The sequence below is a fragment of the Hydractinia symbiolongicarpus genome, chromosome 2, assembly GCF_029227915.1.
Source record: "Hydractinia symbiolongicarpus strain clone_291-10 chromosome 2, HSymV2.1, whole genome shotgun sequence".
Classification (NCBI taxonomy): Eukaryota; Metazoa; Cnidaria; class Hydrozoa; order Anthoathecata; family Hydractiniidae; genus Hydractinia; species Hydractinia symbiolongicarpus.
In genome coordinates, this window is record NC_079876.1 from 15,605,784 (window position 1) to 15,622,068 (window position 16,285).

Here is a 16,285-nt window from a genome sequence, read left to right on the forward strand (position 1 = left end):
TAGCGATATACAAACAAGAAGAAATCAAATATATCAAAAAAATCCATTCACCAACGCTCATACATATAAATTTAAAAAAAAATGGTCTGAAAAAAATGTCCCATAAACAAAAACCAAAAAGATCAATTGTGAATGATTTCTTTGAGAAAAAAATTATGTTAATTTAATTTTCTATGCTAGCCCTTCAACAATATGAGTAATAATCATCCAATCTTTACTATTAAAATCAAAAACTAACTATTTTTATTATATTAGTAATTCATTGGTTTACTTCGTCTTTATTATTATCAATCTAGAAATGTTTCGTTTTTATTGGAAAGGGCTATATTTTGTTTTAAAATGAAAAATGTTTAAAAAAGTCAACAGTATGTGGGAATAGACACACTGAAACAAATGTAGAGGATTAAAATCAATAACTTACTTTCTGCACATCCATATAATTCAATTTTCAAACACACAACTTTGTTTGGATCTGTCACAACTGGAGAAATACGAATATGACGAACAGTAAATGCATCCTGCTCAAACCAATGTCGTTTTGTGTATTTACTTGCAGGATATGCAAAGTTCTATTAAATATGCACAAGGTCTTTTTTTAAAAAAAGTAATAGGTTAATCGTTATCTTACGTAACTACAACGTATGTTAAGGTAATTAGGTTTTAAAAAGTTACAATGAATTTATACACAAAAGTTTAGAAAAAAGCAAAGAAGACAATCAGTATCATTAATCATTTTATAATCCAATCATCAAGGAAACATTACACTAGATTTTTAAATCCCATAAAAAAAATACCGGGAGGAAATTCTTATAAAGCAGCATGAGCGATGAAATTTGTTGTCCACAGTGTAACCTATGCTACGTAGATCAACCAAGACAACATTTGCCTGTTTTAATGATTACTCTCCATCTCGAGCCTGGTTAGTTTACATTTTAACAGCTGCAACTGTATTTTGTCAATTAATGTTATTAAAATTCTTTTAACATCTAATTATTCTCTAAGGCAATTACTGATTTTGGAAGTTTTGGTTATAAATGTTAAACACTGCCATTAAACATCAAAGATTAATTTAATTGTTTTTATTAAAGCCTTGTTAAAATAGAATACCATAAACAAACTAACAGAAGGAATGTTCTGTGAAAATAAGCAAATGAAAACCGGAATTGAAAATTAACTTACCCTTATTACCCGTCCCCCACTTTCCTCCCACAACTCAACTAAATCACTTGGACTCTTTATACCGTACTTGATGTTCACATTTGACACACCTGCTGTATCACCCTGTATTGCAAGACCAGTAATTGTCATAATTCTTCCCAAATCAATCTGAATGTAAGCATTTATACTGCACCATTTGGAAGGACTGTTTAACATGACAGAAGAAATCTGCATATCACTTGAAGCAGCAGCAGATGAAGTCAATCGATCATCAGGTATTACATTGTTTTCCATTCCAAGTGGTTGCAAACATGGTGCTAAAATTAGCAAAATAATCCTAAGGTATTTTCATAATTAAGGAGAATTTATATTACAAAGGATACAAACCTCCTTTCAATGTTTTTTGGATAACTGATGCACTCCAAGTTCCTGTTGATGTAGCTTGTATCTAAAAAATCATACTTTAAACAACATGTATCACAATCACTGCAACTAAAAGTACGGCGTGTTGTGGAAACCTTTCACTTTAATAAACTAGAATTCCACAAAATGTGGTTTTAATAACAAAGGTTCAAACACAGTTTTAACAGAAAAATTAATAATACTCAGTGCAACACTATTTAACCTTGCAAGAATAACTGCTGTATACAGCTAGTCCATGGACTGTTCCTCTCCTTAGATTTCCAGAAAATTCTGCACATATAATTTCATTGTCATTTCTTCTAGAACATTCTATGTAATACTTGTTAATGTTTATTCCAGCATTTGATGGAAGTTGCCACGAAAATGTAAGGCTTGTTTGACTTTTATTTTCATTTTTGAAATTTCTAGGCGCACCCAAGGCTAAACAAAATAAAACATTAAGAATTAACAATGTATATTTTACAAGAATCATATTAAAAAAGTAAGAAAACAAGCATGCCCATGGTTGACTCTAAAATATGCTAAAAAGACCTACCTGTCACTGATATGACAGTGTATGTAGCAAAGATAAAAAAAGATATATACACCATCATAGCTTCTTTTTCTCATAATCTAAGTCATACTTCTCTACAATTTACCAAAAAGATATTATAACATTTTTATACAAAAATAAAGATGCAGAGTTTAAGGCAAAATATATTAGTATCACAACTACTATTTGCTAAATTGATATTTCCAATACCTTAAACAAAACTTTGTTAATAGATCCAGAAACAATTCAACAAAACTTGAAATACATAGACCTAATTTAAATTCACAACTAAAACAAATAATTTTTTAAGGACAACCCTTTTAAAAATCGCAATATTAAAGAATAAAAATCACAAGCAATGAAACATAACATTTTAAAACTCAATTCATTTAAAACAACAAACGTAATATTTTCAGGATCATATAATCATAACCATTAACAATTAAAACTCTATAAACTCTAAATAAAAATAAGGTATTCCTATGTAAAAAATAATATATTATTTAAAAAAGTGAAAAACAGGATTTAGAATAAAAAATTAGTACAAACTGTACATTATCTAATAAAGATTTTTAAATTATAAAATCATGAATAAATTTCTTTTAACTGTTTTCATAATATTCTGACTTTTTATTCTTGTTTGATGTCAATTGAGAGTAAGTTACATCTTCTTCAGTAGGTACTAAACCAGTGTAATGTGTCTTTAACTCTATTGATTCTTTCACATCTTCATATACTTCATCAGTAACAGGGTTGTGAATCACAGATGCATTGGTAACATAGGGAAGATCAGTGTAAACAGGTTCAGGAAGTGATTTTTCTGTAGACTTCGTTTTCTGCAGTCTTTTGAATTGCACAATGCATGCAAAAATTATTATCAATAAAATAATGGTCACAATACTGCCAGTGATGATGATGTATTGTTTGCTGCTTTTTTCCTTTTCTAAAATGGTAATTTTAAAAACACATTATTTTAAGGATCAGTGAAGACTTGTTTAAAAAAATGCCATTCTGCTAAAGACTCTCTTTTATTTCTAAGATATTACTAGTCAAACAGAACAAAACCGCAAAACAAGAAGTCAAAAGCAAATATTGTCCACTGACTTTGGGATGTTGTGGAGCTCACAAGATCTTATTTCCAATTTTATTATAATTTTATTAAAATAGCATTATAGCCAGTAGAAAATTGATATACATATACAACACCTGAGAGCCCCTGACTCAGTTAAGTTTTTTAATTAGTTATTAGTTATTGTTTTCAACATTTTATATATATTTTATCTACACATCATTGTTATCATGGCTTACATTCGACTTGAAAGTCATTTAACTAGCTTTATAATCATTTTTATAAACAAAACAGGAGAATTGGTTCGACATACACCTTTAAATAAATATGCATAAAAATTGCAGCAAAATAACCTTTACTTTTATACATTGGATATATATCTTTTGTTTGGATTTGGTTGTTCTCTGTTTCATCAAAGTTAATAGTGTGGAAAAGCAATGGGCATGTATTATGGTTTTGCGTGAATTTGTTATTGGGAGCAAAACAATTTATTCTTGAAAACTACAAAACAATATAATTGGGTCCCCAAGCGCAGAAAATAAGTATAATAATGCCATGCCTTTTTTCACACAGCTAAAACCATTTCCTTGATAATCTTTAGAACAAGCACAAGCATATGATAGCCAATCAGGTAGATTCATGCACACAGCATTATCATCACAGTATTTAATAGCTGAAGATTCGCATTCATTAAAATCTGAAAATGTCAAAAAATGTTTTTATATATCTTTCTGCCCCCAAAATAAAATAACAAAAAATAGAAAAAGAGGGCATTTTTGGTTACAATTCAAATTAAATGGTGTCAGGAGTAAAATACATTATCAAAGATAACAAAAACAAAAGTTTAAAAGAAAATATATGGAAAATATAAAAAAACTGTTACCCTTTACAACCATTGATGTCATGATAATATCTGCTTGAAAGTCTGAACTGTGTAAAAAAAGCTTATATCTGTTTCTTTGCAGAATAAAGTGAACCAATTTCTCAATTTCTTTCACATCAGCTGTTATATTGTGTTGCAAGGTAATGACAAATTCAATTGAATTTTCGGTCCTGAAATGGAATTAGGTCTAAATTTCACGATTAACAAAAAATATGTTATAGACGTATGATATAAGTAAACCAGCTTCCAAAACACACACATTGACAGTCATAATCAATTTCAAGCAATCAAAAATGGCGTTCAATCTTTACAATTCGTGCTACTGCGCTTGCGTAACTTTGGATCTCCTCAAAAATGTCACGTTGATACTTTAGGACTGTAAAAGCCCCAGGTAACTAATCTAGCTCAATAGTTTCATCACAATGTGTATAATTAGCGAAGTGGTAATGTTCCCGCTTGGAAAGTTGATGATCCTGAGATCGAAACTGATGACGTTACATTCCCACATCTTTATACAGACTTTTCAATACATGCAGCTGGCCAGACTATTTTACTCTTTTTGCTTTTTACTATTCACAATTAAACGAACCATTTCTTTGCATACCAAAAAAACTCAGGTGTAGTACAGTTGTGCTAGGCTACGAGATTATTTTGATTAGCGCGTGCTAAACCGACTTTGTTCCCTGTTATGGCCCAAACTATAGCAAAAGCAATGACCAACCAACACAGGCGTAACTTTTAGTACCAAAAAATTGTACATTTGTTGAGGTGATTTAAAAATAAACACTTCTAATTACTGCCACAGTGGTCAGGCAGCTAGAAATGACAATAAATTTCTTCTTCTCTTTTTCTCATTTTTTTTTGCTTTATGATTCAGGAAACACATTGTTAAACCAAATAAAAATTAATCGCGACTTTCTGATAAAATCCTAGCAAAATTGACCTGGGTGGGGTTCAAACATACGTCAAACACGGGAGGCACTCAAAATCAGTGAAAAATCCCATTGTCAGACACCTTAGCTCCTTATCAATATCTAGTTTCTACTAGTAGATAAAAAGACTAATAATATAGTGCTTACACAAAACCTTTTTCTGTTAATATATTACTTCCACTTGCAGACAATTCATAAAACAGAATTTTCACCTAAAATAAGTTTAAAAAATGTCAAAGTTAGATGAATTACAACGTATTAACTTTCTAAGATGGAAATAAATGTACAAATAGTAATTACTCTAGTAAAAACAGCTTCTACAAAACTTGAGAAAAGTTTCTTTAATTGGTCCTTTTCTAATTTCTTACTATTAAAATAAACATTTCTGTAATTGCATTTGATCCTCACATTACATTGAGCTAAAAGAAAAAAAATATTGTGTTATATAAATTTAAATTGCCATGTATAAAATAACCTTGAAATATTAAAAACAAAATAAACATACCAGATATGTTATATGAAAGAGGAATGTCTAAAGAAAAGAAAACCAAGACGTAATAGCACATTAGAAAAGAAAATATTCCTAAGAAACAAATTACTACCTGTTACAACTAATTTAATACTTTCAGTGAAATATTTCGGTTGCGATTGTATCTTTGCTAGTACTTTACAGTTATATGTACCACTGTCTTCTAATTTTACATTTTTTATTTTCAATTTGTAAGTTTTATCTTTAAGTTGAGTTACAACTTTTTTACTGAATCCATTACTTGATATAAAGATTTTGTTTGTTCCCAGTGCCACAACAGAGTTGTTTTTTAAACAGCTAATTGTATCGATTTCAAAATCTCTACATATACTCCAGCTTATAAAAGTTTCCAAACCAGTACGAGCCAACACAATGCTTTGGGTAGCTTTAACTAAACAAAGTCAGATAAAATGTATTAATTGTGATTAAGGACTGCCTTGCATCGACAATACAACTTGTTTTTCTATAAGTATGCAGTTTTAATTTAAGGTATATTTAAATCTTAAAACACAAAATATTCTTTCTTATAAGTAAGAATGTTCCAAAATATTAAATTCATACCGACTTGAGGCAATGTGATAAAGTAACTCCAAGGAGATGAAAAGAAGATGGTCTAAATAATATTTAGTAGTATTCTATGTGAATAATATTATGGGTAAAAAAATGATATACATGTATTTAGATTGTTTGTATAACAAACTCTTACCTCGTTATAAAGAGATTTCAGATAGATAGAATAAGTGGTCCCAGGTTTTAATTTGACATTAAAAAATTTAATATCATGAACAGAAGATACATATGTTTTTTCATTGCCAACAACAAAGTTTCTCAGCTCGTTAAACATAGCTGCAGAAAATTCAGATGTGATGTATGGATGACTAGGCTTTACAGAATCAAAATAAGGTGTAAGATTAGTTGGTTCAGGATAACTAGAGTTGATAGAGTCTTCTGCTACTATTATTTGATAGTACCTGAAAATAGAAACTATTAGTTTACAAAGTTTGTAGTTCGTCAAACTTCCCTTAGGATCATTTTCTTCATGACAATTTACCTTATGTAGCTTGGCCCAGCGGATAATTTTAATAAAACAGTGTTTGAGGTAACCATTGTAGCCTTACCAATTGCCCTTAAATCATTTCGTGCTAAAAGACAAATAAACAAATATATATAGCAGCAGGTAATGTACTGTAGTAAACATCACAGCACATGAAAGGCACTCTCCCAATAACAAAGTACGATTATTCACAAAGGAAAATAAAAACATCAAACATCTTTAAAATATATGTACTGTGTACTAAGCTAACTAAAGACAGGGTGTCTGCAATTGTAAAATGAAAAACAATAGCACTGGTTAACAAAATAAGCACAAACCTAGTAAAACACCCTTATTGATACTATACAGCAACACGCCCTAAAATAATAAACAAATTAGTGTACGGAAATTACTTTATATATACATAATTTAAGCCACATCTTTTGTAGTACCTTCTGCAGTAAGTTGTTATTATTGTATTGGTCTCTATAATAATAGCTGTATTACAAATTGACTGTGACAGCTTTATTCCAGACATCTCCAATACAAGTGTAAATCACCATACCATACTGACAAGCAATTTAGTGGATGTTTCATTATAAAAGTTTTCGAGGCAATCCCCAAAGATTCTGTTCTGTTCAGGACAGGGTTATCTACACTTGTGTTTGCATAAATCTGTTTTTTAATAATAAGCACCACTGTGCAAAAATTCATCTTATTTAATTGGTCTCTTATAAATTCCAAGCTTTATAAGGGATAAATAACGGGGAATGTTTGTGGAAAATAATACAAAAACTTCCTTAGTCAAGCCTTGAAAGAAGAAACTTGCATGGCAAAATGTGTTTTAGGTTGACATTAAAGTTGAGAACGATATGTACTTACCAAAATTTTAAAGAAGAAGTCCTTGAGTAACCAGTACTTATTTAGTATAGAGGAAAATTAGTTTATACTTGTAATGGCTAAAAAAATATTATTTCTTTAACTTCTTACCATTCATACACAAGTTAACCAATTAAAATTTGCAACATATGTTTTACATCTCTTATAATAATATGATTAGTCAATTTCAACATGTATGCATTTTTTGTGACGTTGCTGAAAAAGTGTTATGTCTCAAATGTTAATATTTCTGACGTTACGGCACGACATTAATAACACTAATGTAACGTCAATATCTTAATTTAAATAAATGAAGCCATTAAAATGCACTCAAAACCTTAGGTTTAAATAACTTGGAAATGAGGCAAGGGCGTCAGTCAATTTTCACCGTGATAAGTTGACGGCATTAACAAACCTTTGTCAAAAGTACATAATCCTATACATTTTCTTGATCAGCATTTTAAGATCTATACCATGAAGGCAAGTGATACACAAAATTCTGATTTTTTTCCCGTATTTTAGCAGGTCCTTGCTGATGTCACCAGAACTGCAACCCTTATATCTCCTTAATCATTCGTCAAAAACCCACATGATTCTGTACATTATTTTGATCAGAGCTCTACACAATAGAGGCAACAGGTAAAAAAATTTTGGAAATTTTTTGGTGTATTGTGCTGCTCCTTGTGCTGCAAATGTTATCAATATTTAAGCAATGGTTCTCTTTTCCATTGTTCTCCTCCCTAGGTGGATTTTTACACAAGCCTTATCTAGTAAATATATAAATATAACCGACTGCTTACTGTTTCATTTAAAACTGCCCTCCAGCAAAACAGATATGTTTCTGTGAGGGAGAACTTTATAATAGTACCAGCAATAGTAACATCTTCAACACCTTTGTGTATGTCGACATTTAGAGGCACATGGGTGAACGCTGTTGCAATCAATAATGTGGTATTGTCTGGTATATATGAACAATGTATCTTCCTGTCTTTTTTAATGGTTAGTTGATAAAAGCTAAAAATGCAAAAATATAATGTTAACTTAAAATGATTAACAGATGCCCTACTTTCGTATGAATATTTTAAAATAACCTAACATTTTCTATAGGTTGGTATAAGTCTTTCCCATAAAAAATAGAAGGAAATTTGGCCCCCTTCTTTACGTTTAAGGTAACATTTGAATTTTTTTTCTTAAATTTTTGATACACGAAAGTTATTTGTCTTTGTAAATGGAACTTAAAAGTCCTACTACATAAAAAATGAACATAGAGGAAATGAGCTTTACATAATTACTCATACTGATTTCGAAAGTGTTATAAATGTCTTATGTTTTAAGTTAACAAGTAAACGTTATAGGTAAATAAAAAAACATAGATGCAATTTTAAAATAAAAATTTCATCAAAAAACTTTGTTTTCTGATAAATAACGATAAAATTTAGTTTTTTAAAAAAAGTGTTCTTTTCTAAAAAACTCTACTTTTTACTTTCATCGACTCCATTGGAGTGGTAATTTTTCAAAAATTTAGTTAAATTTAATAGTTATAACTCTGTTAATGTTGTTCCAAATGAACTTGACTTTGGGTCATTTAATGTAGAATTTAACAAAAATTTCAGAAAATATTATGCAATGCACTGTTAAATTTTTAACTGTGTCAAAGTTACAGGAAGTACGGGTAGGAGAACATATATACTTTTAAGACTAAGTCTAAATATTGCAAGCAAGTTACAAGATAACTAAAGAATTAGATTTAAACACCGTTATTATAGAGTTAATACCTCACGTTAAAAATTTCTATGTGTTATAAAAAATGTTAAATAACACAAAGGGTAAAACTATTTTATGATATACTTTAACCATGCCTACCGAATTGGTCCAGTTTCATCTGACACTGAATGCAATGTTAAAACAGTTTTTTGCATCCCAAGCTTTTTTACAGTTATGGGTGGTCCATGTGGCTCTAAAGTATGACAAATATAAAATAAACAAAGTAGTTCTACAAATACATGTAAGCAAGTTTCTCAAACTAAACTTATGGTCTGACTAACATGTTTTTAACATCTTTTACACAGAAAATAAACTCAAAAACGTACTGTCATATGGAGTAACTACAGTTGTTATATTGGAAGCAGGTCCTACAAAAGCATTGTTTTCTGTTTTGACATTAAAGAAGTATGTTGTTCCAGGATAAAGATTTTGTACATCAAAGTGTGATAGTTGGCAGCGATAGTTTTTTGCTGTAAAAAGGATGAGTTGTATGTCTTTAATCCCTTCAAGGTAACCTACCAAAGCAACAAAAAATCAACTTTCAACATACTCAAAAAAAAATTCTATAAAAAACCTTTCTCCAGCAAATAGTTATATTAGCTGGAAATACATAAGCCAATATGTTTTTATAACTTTCTTAATCAGAAGCCACTTAGTCAGATTAAAGCAATGAGGAAAACTAGCAGAATAGTTTAACTAATGGAAATTGAAAAGTACCTTCAACTTTGTTTAGTGAACAAAATCATATGTCTTAGCCTGTAAAGTAAACAAGGCCAAACCTTCTCATTTCCATACAGAATAAAAAATACTTATACATAAATGAATGGTTCCAGAATCATCTGTTCAAAATATGTAAATAAAAATTAAAATACTAGCTGAGTATATTGTTATACAAAAAATTTATCATGTTTCTAACTTATCCAAAGTAAAAACATGAAATAATACTTGCCAGATAATGTTTTAAAATACCATTGATATGAAGTGATTGTTTCCAAACCAATTTTACATGAGAGGGTGACATAACGATTGCTTTAAGTTCTCTTGGTTGTGATGGTGCTGTAAAATGAAAAAAGCATTTCTTTAAATAAAAACAAAAAATTTCCTGCTGTACTTCCTCTAATCAACTTTAAGTTGCAACATTATAGGGAGGTAACCTGATATTCTTAAGCATTTTGATAAACAAACCAATGTTTACCCATTTAAGGTGGTAGCAATCTTGTCAAAGCTGTCCAAACAGCTGCATTACTCTTTTAGTGTATATGTATCCAAATTTCTTAAATACTTCTTTAAAATATGGACCTTACGAATTAAGAAAATGATTTTGACTTAATATCAAAATTGCTTAATCAGCAGGATTTTTTAGTTAAAAATGCATAAAAAATTGGCTTTTACAAGCTTCAACCTTTTACTACATCATGATTTTTAATTAGCTTTTTTTTTAAATGGATTTAGGGTTAACCATGTTGGGTGTGCAGAGTTTTTTTATCATTTATATTTTGTAAACGAAAGGCTTTTGCATCTTTTGAAAGATGCATAAAACAATGTTGAAAGAAGAAATATCCAGAGTAAAAATTTCAAAGAAAAATAAAAAGGATCGAAAGTTAAAGTTCACACAGTGCAGAACTTAAATATGTAAACATTGGAATTGGATAAACAAAGTAGCCTAAAAAAAAAGGTGGAGCAAAATGTTTCCCAACCTGCAATTATTAAGATTTGGCAAATATGGTTTTAGCATCTATTAAGGAAAAAAAATAAAAACGTACTGTCATATGGAGTAACTGCAGTTGTGACATTGGAAGCAGGTCCTACAAGGGCATAGTTTTCGGTTTTGACTTCGAAGAAGTACGTCGTTCCTGGATAAAGATTTTGTACATCAACTTTGGTATATTTCACAACAATAGTTTTTTGATGTAAAAAAGACAAGTTGTATGGTTTAAATCCATTCAAGGTAACCTACAAAAATATCAAAACATTAACCTCAAAAATACTATATTTTAGGGATGCATTAGCAACCTCAACCCCAGGGGCTTTTGCCTTTTTGACATCAAGGCCAGCAGCGAAAAAAACCTGGTACATGCTGGTGAGTTTTGTATTGTTTACATTCAACATAGATAATTATTTGCATGTCATGATATATGCAACGATTTACTATAAAGATGGTGGATTTTGATACAAAAACATGGAAAGATAAGAGGATTCTTGAGTATAAGAAATGTTCAAAAAGATTGACTAAAAAAAGGTGATCCAAACAGTAAAGATTTTTATGAAAAACGTTATTTTTGCAGATTTGCATTATTGATATTTTGAATAAAAAAAGGTTCTTTTTAAGCTTTGTAAAAAACATGACTTTCGGCTATTTTAGCTGGATAACAAAAACATGTAGCTAACTAAATTACTTTCTTGATAACATTTACAATAGCAGACGTAATAAGCCATTACTAAAAAAAATTAAGTTTATTTTTATTCATTTTTCTACTTAAAAAAGCAAGTGTTCTTCCAAACACATAGTTTTAGTCAAACCAGCCAAATGCATCTCCCAATTTGAAACAACAAGTTTAAAATTTTGTTGCTCTGTCAAGTAAGTTTTATAAGCAAAGCTACTACCTCTGCTTATAATAATTTTTTAGCCAACATTTATAACAGTCCTGGTCATATGAATTTTATCAGCTGAGTGGTACTTCACTCGCCTCGATTGTTGTAGGTGTGTGATAAATTTCATGTGTCTTACCTTAATTGAGGAGAGCGATTATTCAGTTTTCATAATTTGAGGTGTGTGATAACACGTATGAAAAGTGTGGTCGTCTGGTAGGCCTACTGAGTAATTGAATGTATTTGCATCTTTATTAAAGGACCGTCTCAAAATTTCTGTACGTAATTCGTATAATCCGTATCAAAACTTTGTATAAATGAATCAGCCCTTAAAATTAGCGTGCGGACGTAATTTCCAACGTAAAATACGAAGATTGCAAAAAAATTGCCGACGTAATTTTGTTGTGAAATTTGAATGAATGCCACTATTAAAACCAGTCTGTGTTATTATGAAGAACGTAAAGTATAGAAAACATTTAAGTCAGCCCCTTTCCTTAATGCTGACACTCTTATGCTCCGTTGGTGCATTACACTCAGACTCAAACGAAAGACGGAAGACCATTTGGAATCATGCCACAAGTCAGTCAGACCTTCATCTTCACAGAGAATACTGCGAGAAGAGAGCGCACCCATGCAAGTTAAATATAAGCAGAACATGGGAGAGGTTAGGTGTCCTGTACCTTAATACAGCTTTTGGACAAATGTTCTTGTGATGTAATACCAAAGAAAAAACATGTTGAATAAAGTTTAAAAAATCTTTTTAAAAGGGGAAAGTGAAATCAAATATATTTAGTAATAATAATCGAAAAAATTGTATATTGTATTAAAAAGAAGTCAAGAAGTTCTGTCTCCCACACGACACAGCAGGCAATAAGTCAGCCCTGCCCTCGGTTTTGTGAGAAGAGATGTTCTGCGAAGACTCTAACAATTGAATCTGCTGTACAGTTTTGCTTCCTGTTAAGCTGTGCCAGTGACAAGCATTTTCGAAGCATGCCACTGGCGACTTCTGCGATATATAACCTAATGATGCCCTAACCTAATGAATTCATCTTGAAACATAAAAAGGCAGCAAAAGAATAACAGGTGTTATTACACAATGCAAGTATTCAATTTATAAAAATATTTCATTTTTAAATGCAAATGTTTTTTCATTCAAATTCCGAACTTTAAGTCATTTTTTTCTTTGATTATTAGTATAGTAAATAATTACTTTATACAAAAGACATTTCAGGTGCGCATTATTGAAGTGACTAAAGTGCTTTCGGTGCATGATTAAAAAATGCTGCTCCATTGTTGCAGGAGCAGGCTGAGACCAGGACTGCATAAGACATTGAAAGCATATTATATATTTACCTAGCCAACTATCTAAGCAAGTTTTGGTTTTATTTCCTTATTGAATATATAACTAGCTAGATGTCACAATCTAAGGCTTACACAAAAAGGTCCTAAACTTGCAAAGCTACCAAGCTAAATTGAGCTAGGTTATTATATGTATCAGTATATCCCAACAAAATCAGCCACAAGTTACCACACTTTGTTGATACATAATGCTTCTTAAAAACTTTCATAACTAGAAATTATAGTTTCAGGTAAACAAATAATAATTTGGTTGAAAAGAAAACTTTCCAAGTCAAAAACCTCAACAACCAAAATACATCATCCTTGCGCCTCAAGTTGTTTTTTACTTGCTGCAAAAACTGTAACAGCAAGGCAAATCTTTAATTATTCATAAAAACCAATATACCAGGGTCTTGTTAGCCATCAAGTAAGCGCTAGTGGCTTTGACATATGCAACAAATCCTGAGGACAAAGATGGATGCATCCACAAACAGCGGTCAAAGGTATCAGGCAGAATCCATTATCAAGAGCTACAGAAAATATCTCCAACTTTATTTAATAAACAATATCATTTATTAGGTTGCAATTTACACAACATTATTTATTTATCAAAATAAAGAGACAGTTATCATGATATTTATAAAAAAAGGATTTATAGGATTTTTTTTTTTGGAAAAGTTATCCAAAGTAAAAACATGAAATAATACTTGCCAGATAATGTTTTAAAATACCATTGATATGAAGTGGTTGTTTCCAAATCAATTTTACATGACTGGGTGACATAACAATTGCTTTCAGTTCTCTTGGTTGTGACGGTGCTGTAACATAAAAAAAGCATTTTTTTTTAAATTAAAAGCAAGAAACTTAACTTAATCAATTTAATCATGTTAAAACATTATAGGGAGGCACAATAATATTTTTCTACCAGTTTTGTAAACAAACCATTGTTAACCAATTTAAAACAAACATTTAATTCATTATCAAAAGCAAAGCTGCATTGACATACGTGTGAGTACATATTACAACTAAGCTAAGTGTGTATTAAAACACACAGAACAACAACAGGAATTGAAGTAAAACTCATGTCATGTTTAAATATTGTTTAAGTTTCATTGCAAAAACACAAAACTGCTTTAAGAAATAGCAAATTTTTAAACTAAAGAGTGAAACAAAAGAGTTGAATCTGATATTTGCTAAAAATAGAAACTTTGTAAAGTACAAGCAGTCATTTAAAATTGTATACAAAAGATTTATGTAATAAAAAGTTTGTTTAAAAACATTCTAACCTTCGTAAATCTTAGAGAGAACAAATGAGGATTTTTTAGCAGGGATAAAATAATGTTGAAACATGTACTGATATGCACACATGTATTTTTTAGTACACTTCAATGTTCCATTCCCTTGATTATCACATTTACCAAATCTCAACAAAAAAATGTCAATATTACTCCTGAAGGTGAGTAATGATTTATATAATGTAGTTGCGTTTTGATTCCCAATCTCAGTGATTGTACAATTTTCATCATTTGTAATTACTTTGTCATTCAAACTCCATTGTATTTTCGGATGTGTACCAAATGCTGCACATTGTAAACTGTTGTTTAATCTGCTAATCACAACACCAGGAAGTTTATCTAAAACATAAATACTAGCCTGTAAAATCCACTTTTGCTACAAGGTTAAGATTATTTTTATACAGAGGAAGTTCAGATATTGTACTGAAAAAAGGAAAAGAGTTGCATACTTTAATTAACTGTTGGCTTTAAAACCAATAATGATAGACCCTATTTACGTAAATATGGTAATAATGCAAAATTTCTCAACAGATTATTAATTATACTATGTTAATTTAAACATGGATGCATGTTGTGTGATTAAATTTCTTACTGCATGAAGATGTGAATGAATGTTAAGAAGGTAGGGTTAAAAATTAGTCCTGTACAAACCTCCATTACATCCCATAATTTCTAATCTTCCACCACATCCCTGATCCTCCACAATACCATTTTTTTTAACTTTATTATTACAATTCATTTCATGCAATCTAATGCAGTTTGCTTTTAACATAGTTGGAAGAATAGCTACTTGTGTTTTGTATCTGTTGCTGCTCCCTGTGAATACCTGGAGAAACATTAAAACTACACCAAGTAAACTCTTTAAAGCAAATATACACTTGTGCAAAAAATAACTTTAAGCACTTTTAAAATATATTATAAAATCAGAATACTTTACTTACATGTTTAACATTATTTATTTTGTAACCATATATGACAGAATCATGTTTATATCCATATTTTAATTTGAAGGTTTCAATTCTATCATTCCATGCATAACCAATACCTTGCAGAGCAATTCCAAAAATGTATTTTGTTTCATTAAAGCACACTTGAAGCCAAATGTTTGAATCACCTGCAAAAAATATTCGACTACATGAAATGTTAAAAACAAAAATTTTAAAATTAACAAAAATGTTTTCGGCTATGCCAGCTATTATTTTTTACAAACAATAAGTAAGAAGTAATGCAATAACATTTTGTCTGTTAAAATACATTTGAAACGCAAAACTGTTGTTCACCAAGATCTGGAAACTGACCATAGAAATATAAAATCAACAACAAAATGTACAAAGAAAGTATGTTAAAAAAACAACACAGAAAGGCTTACGAATATGAAGTGACTTTAAAAGTACAAGAAGTAATTAGGTTTTTTAACATACCAAATTTTCTTGCCCAGGCATTTTTAAGACTATGCAATCGAGCTTTATCCGGCAAATTATTATTTGAATAGGAACTAGAAGCAGATAAAGTTATTCCTGGTTTTCTCCTTTCAAGTCCAAGTTTATTCATGCAACCTAAACACAATAGGAACTAAAGTTCTGTTCAAATTGATCATCACTACTTTTTGTAATAACTGGATAGTTGGTGAGGAGGCTTTATATATTAACAAAACTATGTGAAACTTTACATATCCACAACCCATACAATTACCAAAAATGCATAATTATATTTAATCAGAAACAACTAACTTGTTAAACAACCAGTAAAACCAATTTTCATACATCCTCCACCTTGTTGAGGGATGATATCAATAATACTGCATATTAATAGAATGTCAAACCAATGTGTTATTATGGAATTATTTGCTCTGTTCGTAATA

The 16,285-nt window shown here is 30.1% G+C and overlaps 3 protein-coding genes across 3 annotated transcripts; all 3 read right to left on the reverse strand.

Moving 5' to 3' along the window:
• Positions 1 to 203: 203 nt before the first annotated feature.
• On the reverse strand, positions 204 to 2,171 carry LOC130629834 (lactadherin-like). The gene is made up of 6 exons (XM_057443196.1): positions 2,117 to 2,171; positions 1,784 to 2,001; positions 1,546 to 1,606; positions 1,180 to 1,475; positions 422 to 569; positions 204 to 217 (listed from the first exon to the last, which is right to left on the reverse strand). The coding sequence occupies exons 1-6, from the start codon at positions 2,169 to 2,171 to the stop codon at positions 204 to 206; spliced, it is 792 nt and encodes a 263-aa protein (XP_057299179.1).
• A 301-nt stretch (positions 2,172 to 2,472) lies between these two features.
• On the reverse strand, positions 2,473 to 9,948 carry LOC130629835 (uncharacterized). Its single transcript, XM_057443197.1, has 15 exons — positions 9,927 to 9,948; positions 9,529 to 9,717; positions 9,302 to 9,395; positions 8,239 to 8,452; positions 6,898 to 6,937; positions 6,578 to 6,668; positions 6,233 to 6,497; positions 6,088 to 6,139; positions 5,600 to 5,917; positions 5,503 to 5,529; positions 5,298 to 5,416; positions 5,145 to 5,209; positions 4,066 to 4,235; positions 3,742 to 3,879; positions 2,473 to 3,056 (listed from the first exon to the last, which is right to left on the reverse strand). The coding sequence occupies exons 1-15, from the start codon at positions 9,946 to 9,948 to the stop codon at positions 2,716 to 2,718; spliced, it is 2,145 nt and encodes a 714-aa protein (XP_057299180.1). The 3' UTR covers positions 2,473 to 2,715.
• Positions 9,949 to 13,807: 3,859 nt separating this feature from the next.
• Positions 13,808 to 15,866, reverse strand: LOC130629836 (uncharacterized). Its single transcript, XM_057443198.1, has 5 exons — positions 15,859 to 15,866; positions 15,366 to 15,555; positions 15,076 to 15,250; positions 14,416 to 14,763; positions 13,808 to 13,947 (listed from the first exon to the last, which is right to left on the reverse strand). Exons 1-5 carry the CDS (start codon positions 15,864 to 15,866, stop codon positions 13,808 to 13,810), a joined length of 861 nt encoding a protein of 286 aa, XP_057299181.1.
• Positions 15,867 to 16,285: the final 419 nt, after the last annotated feature.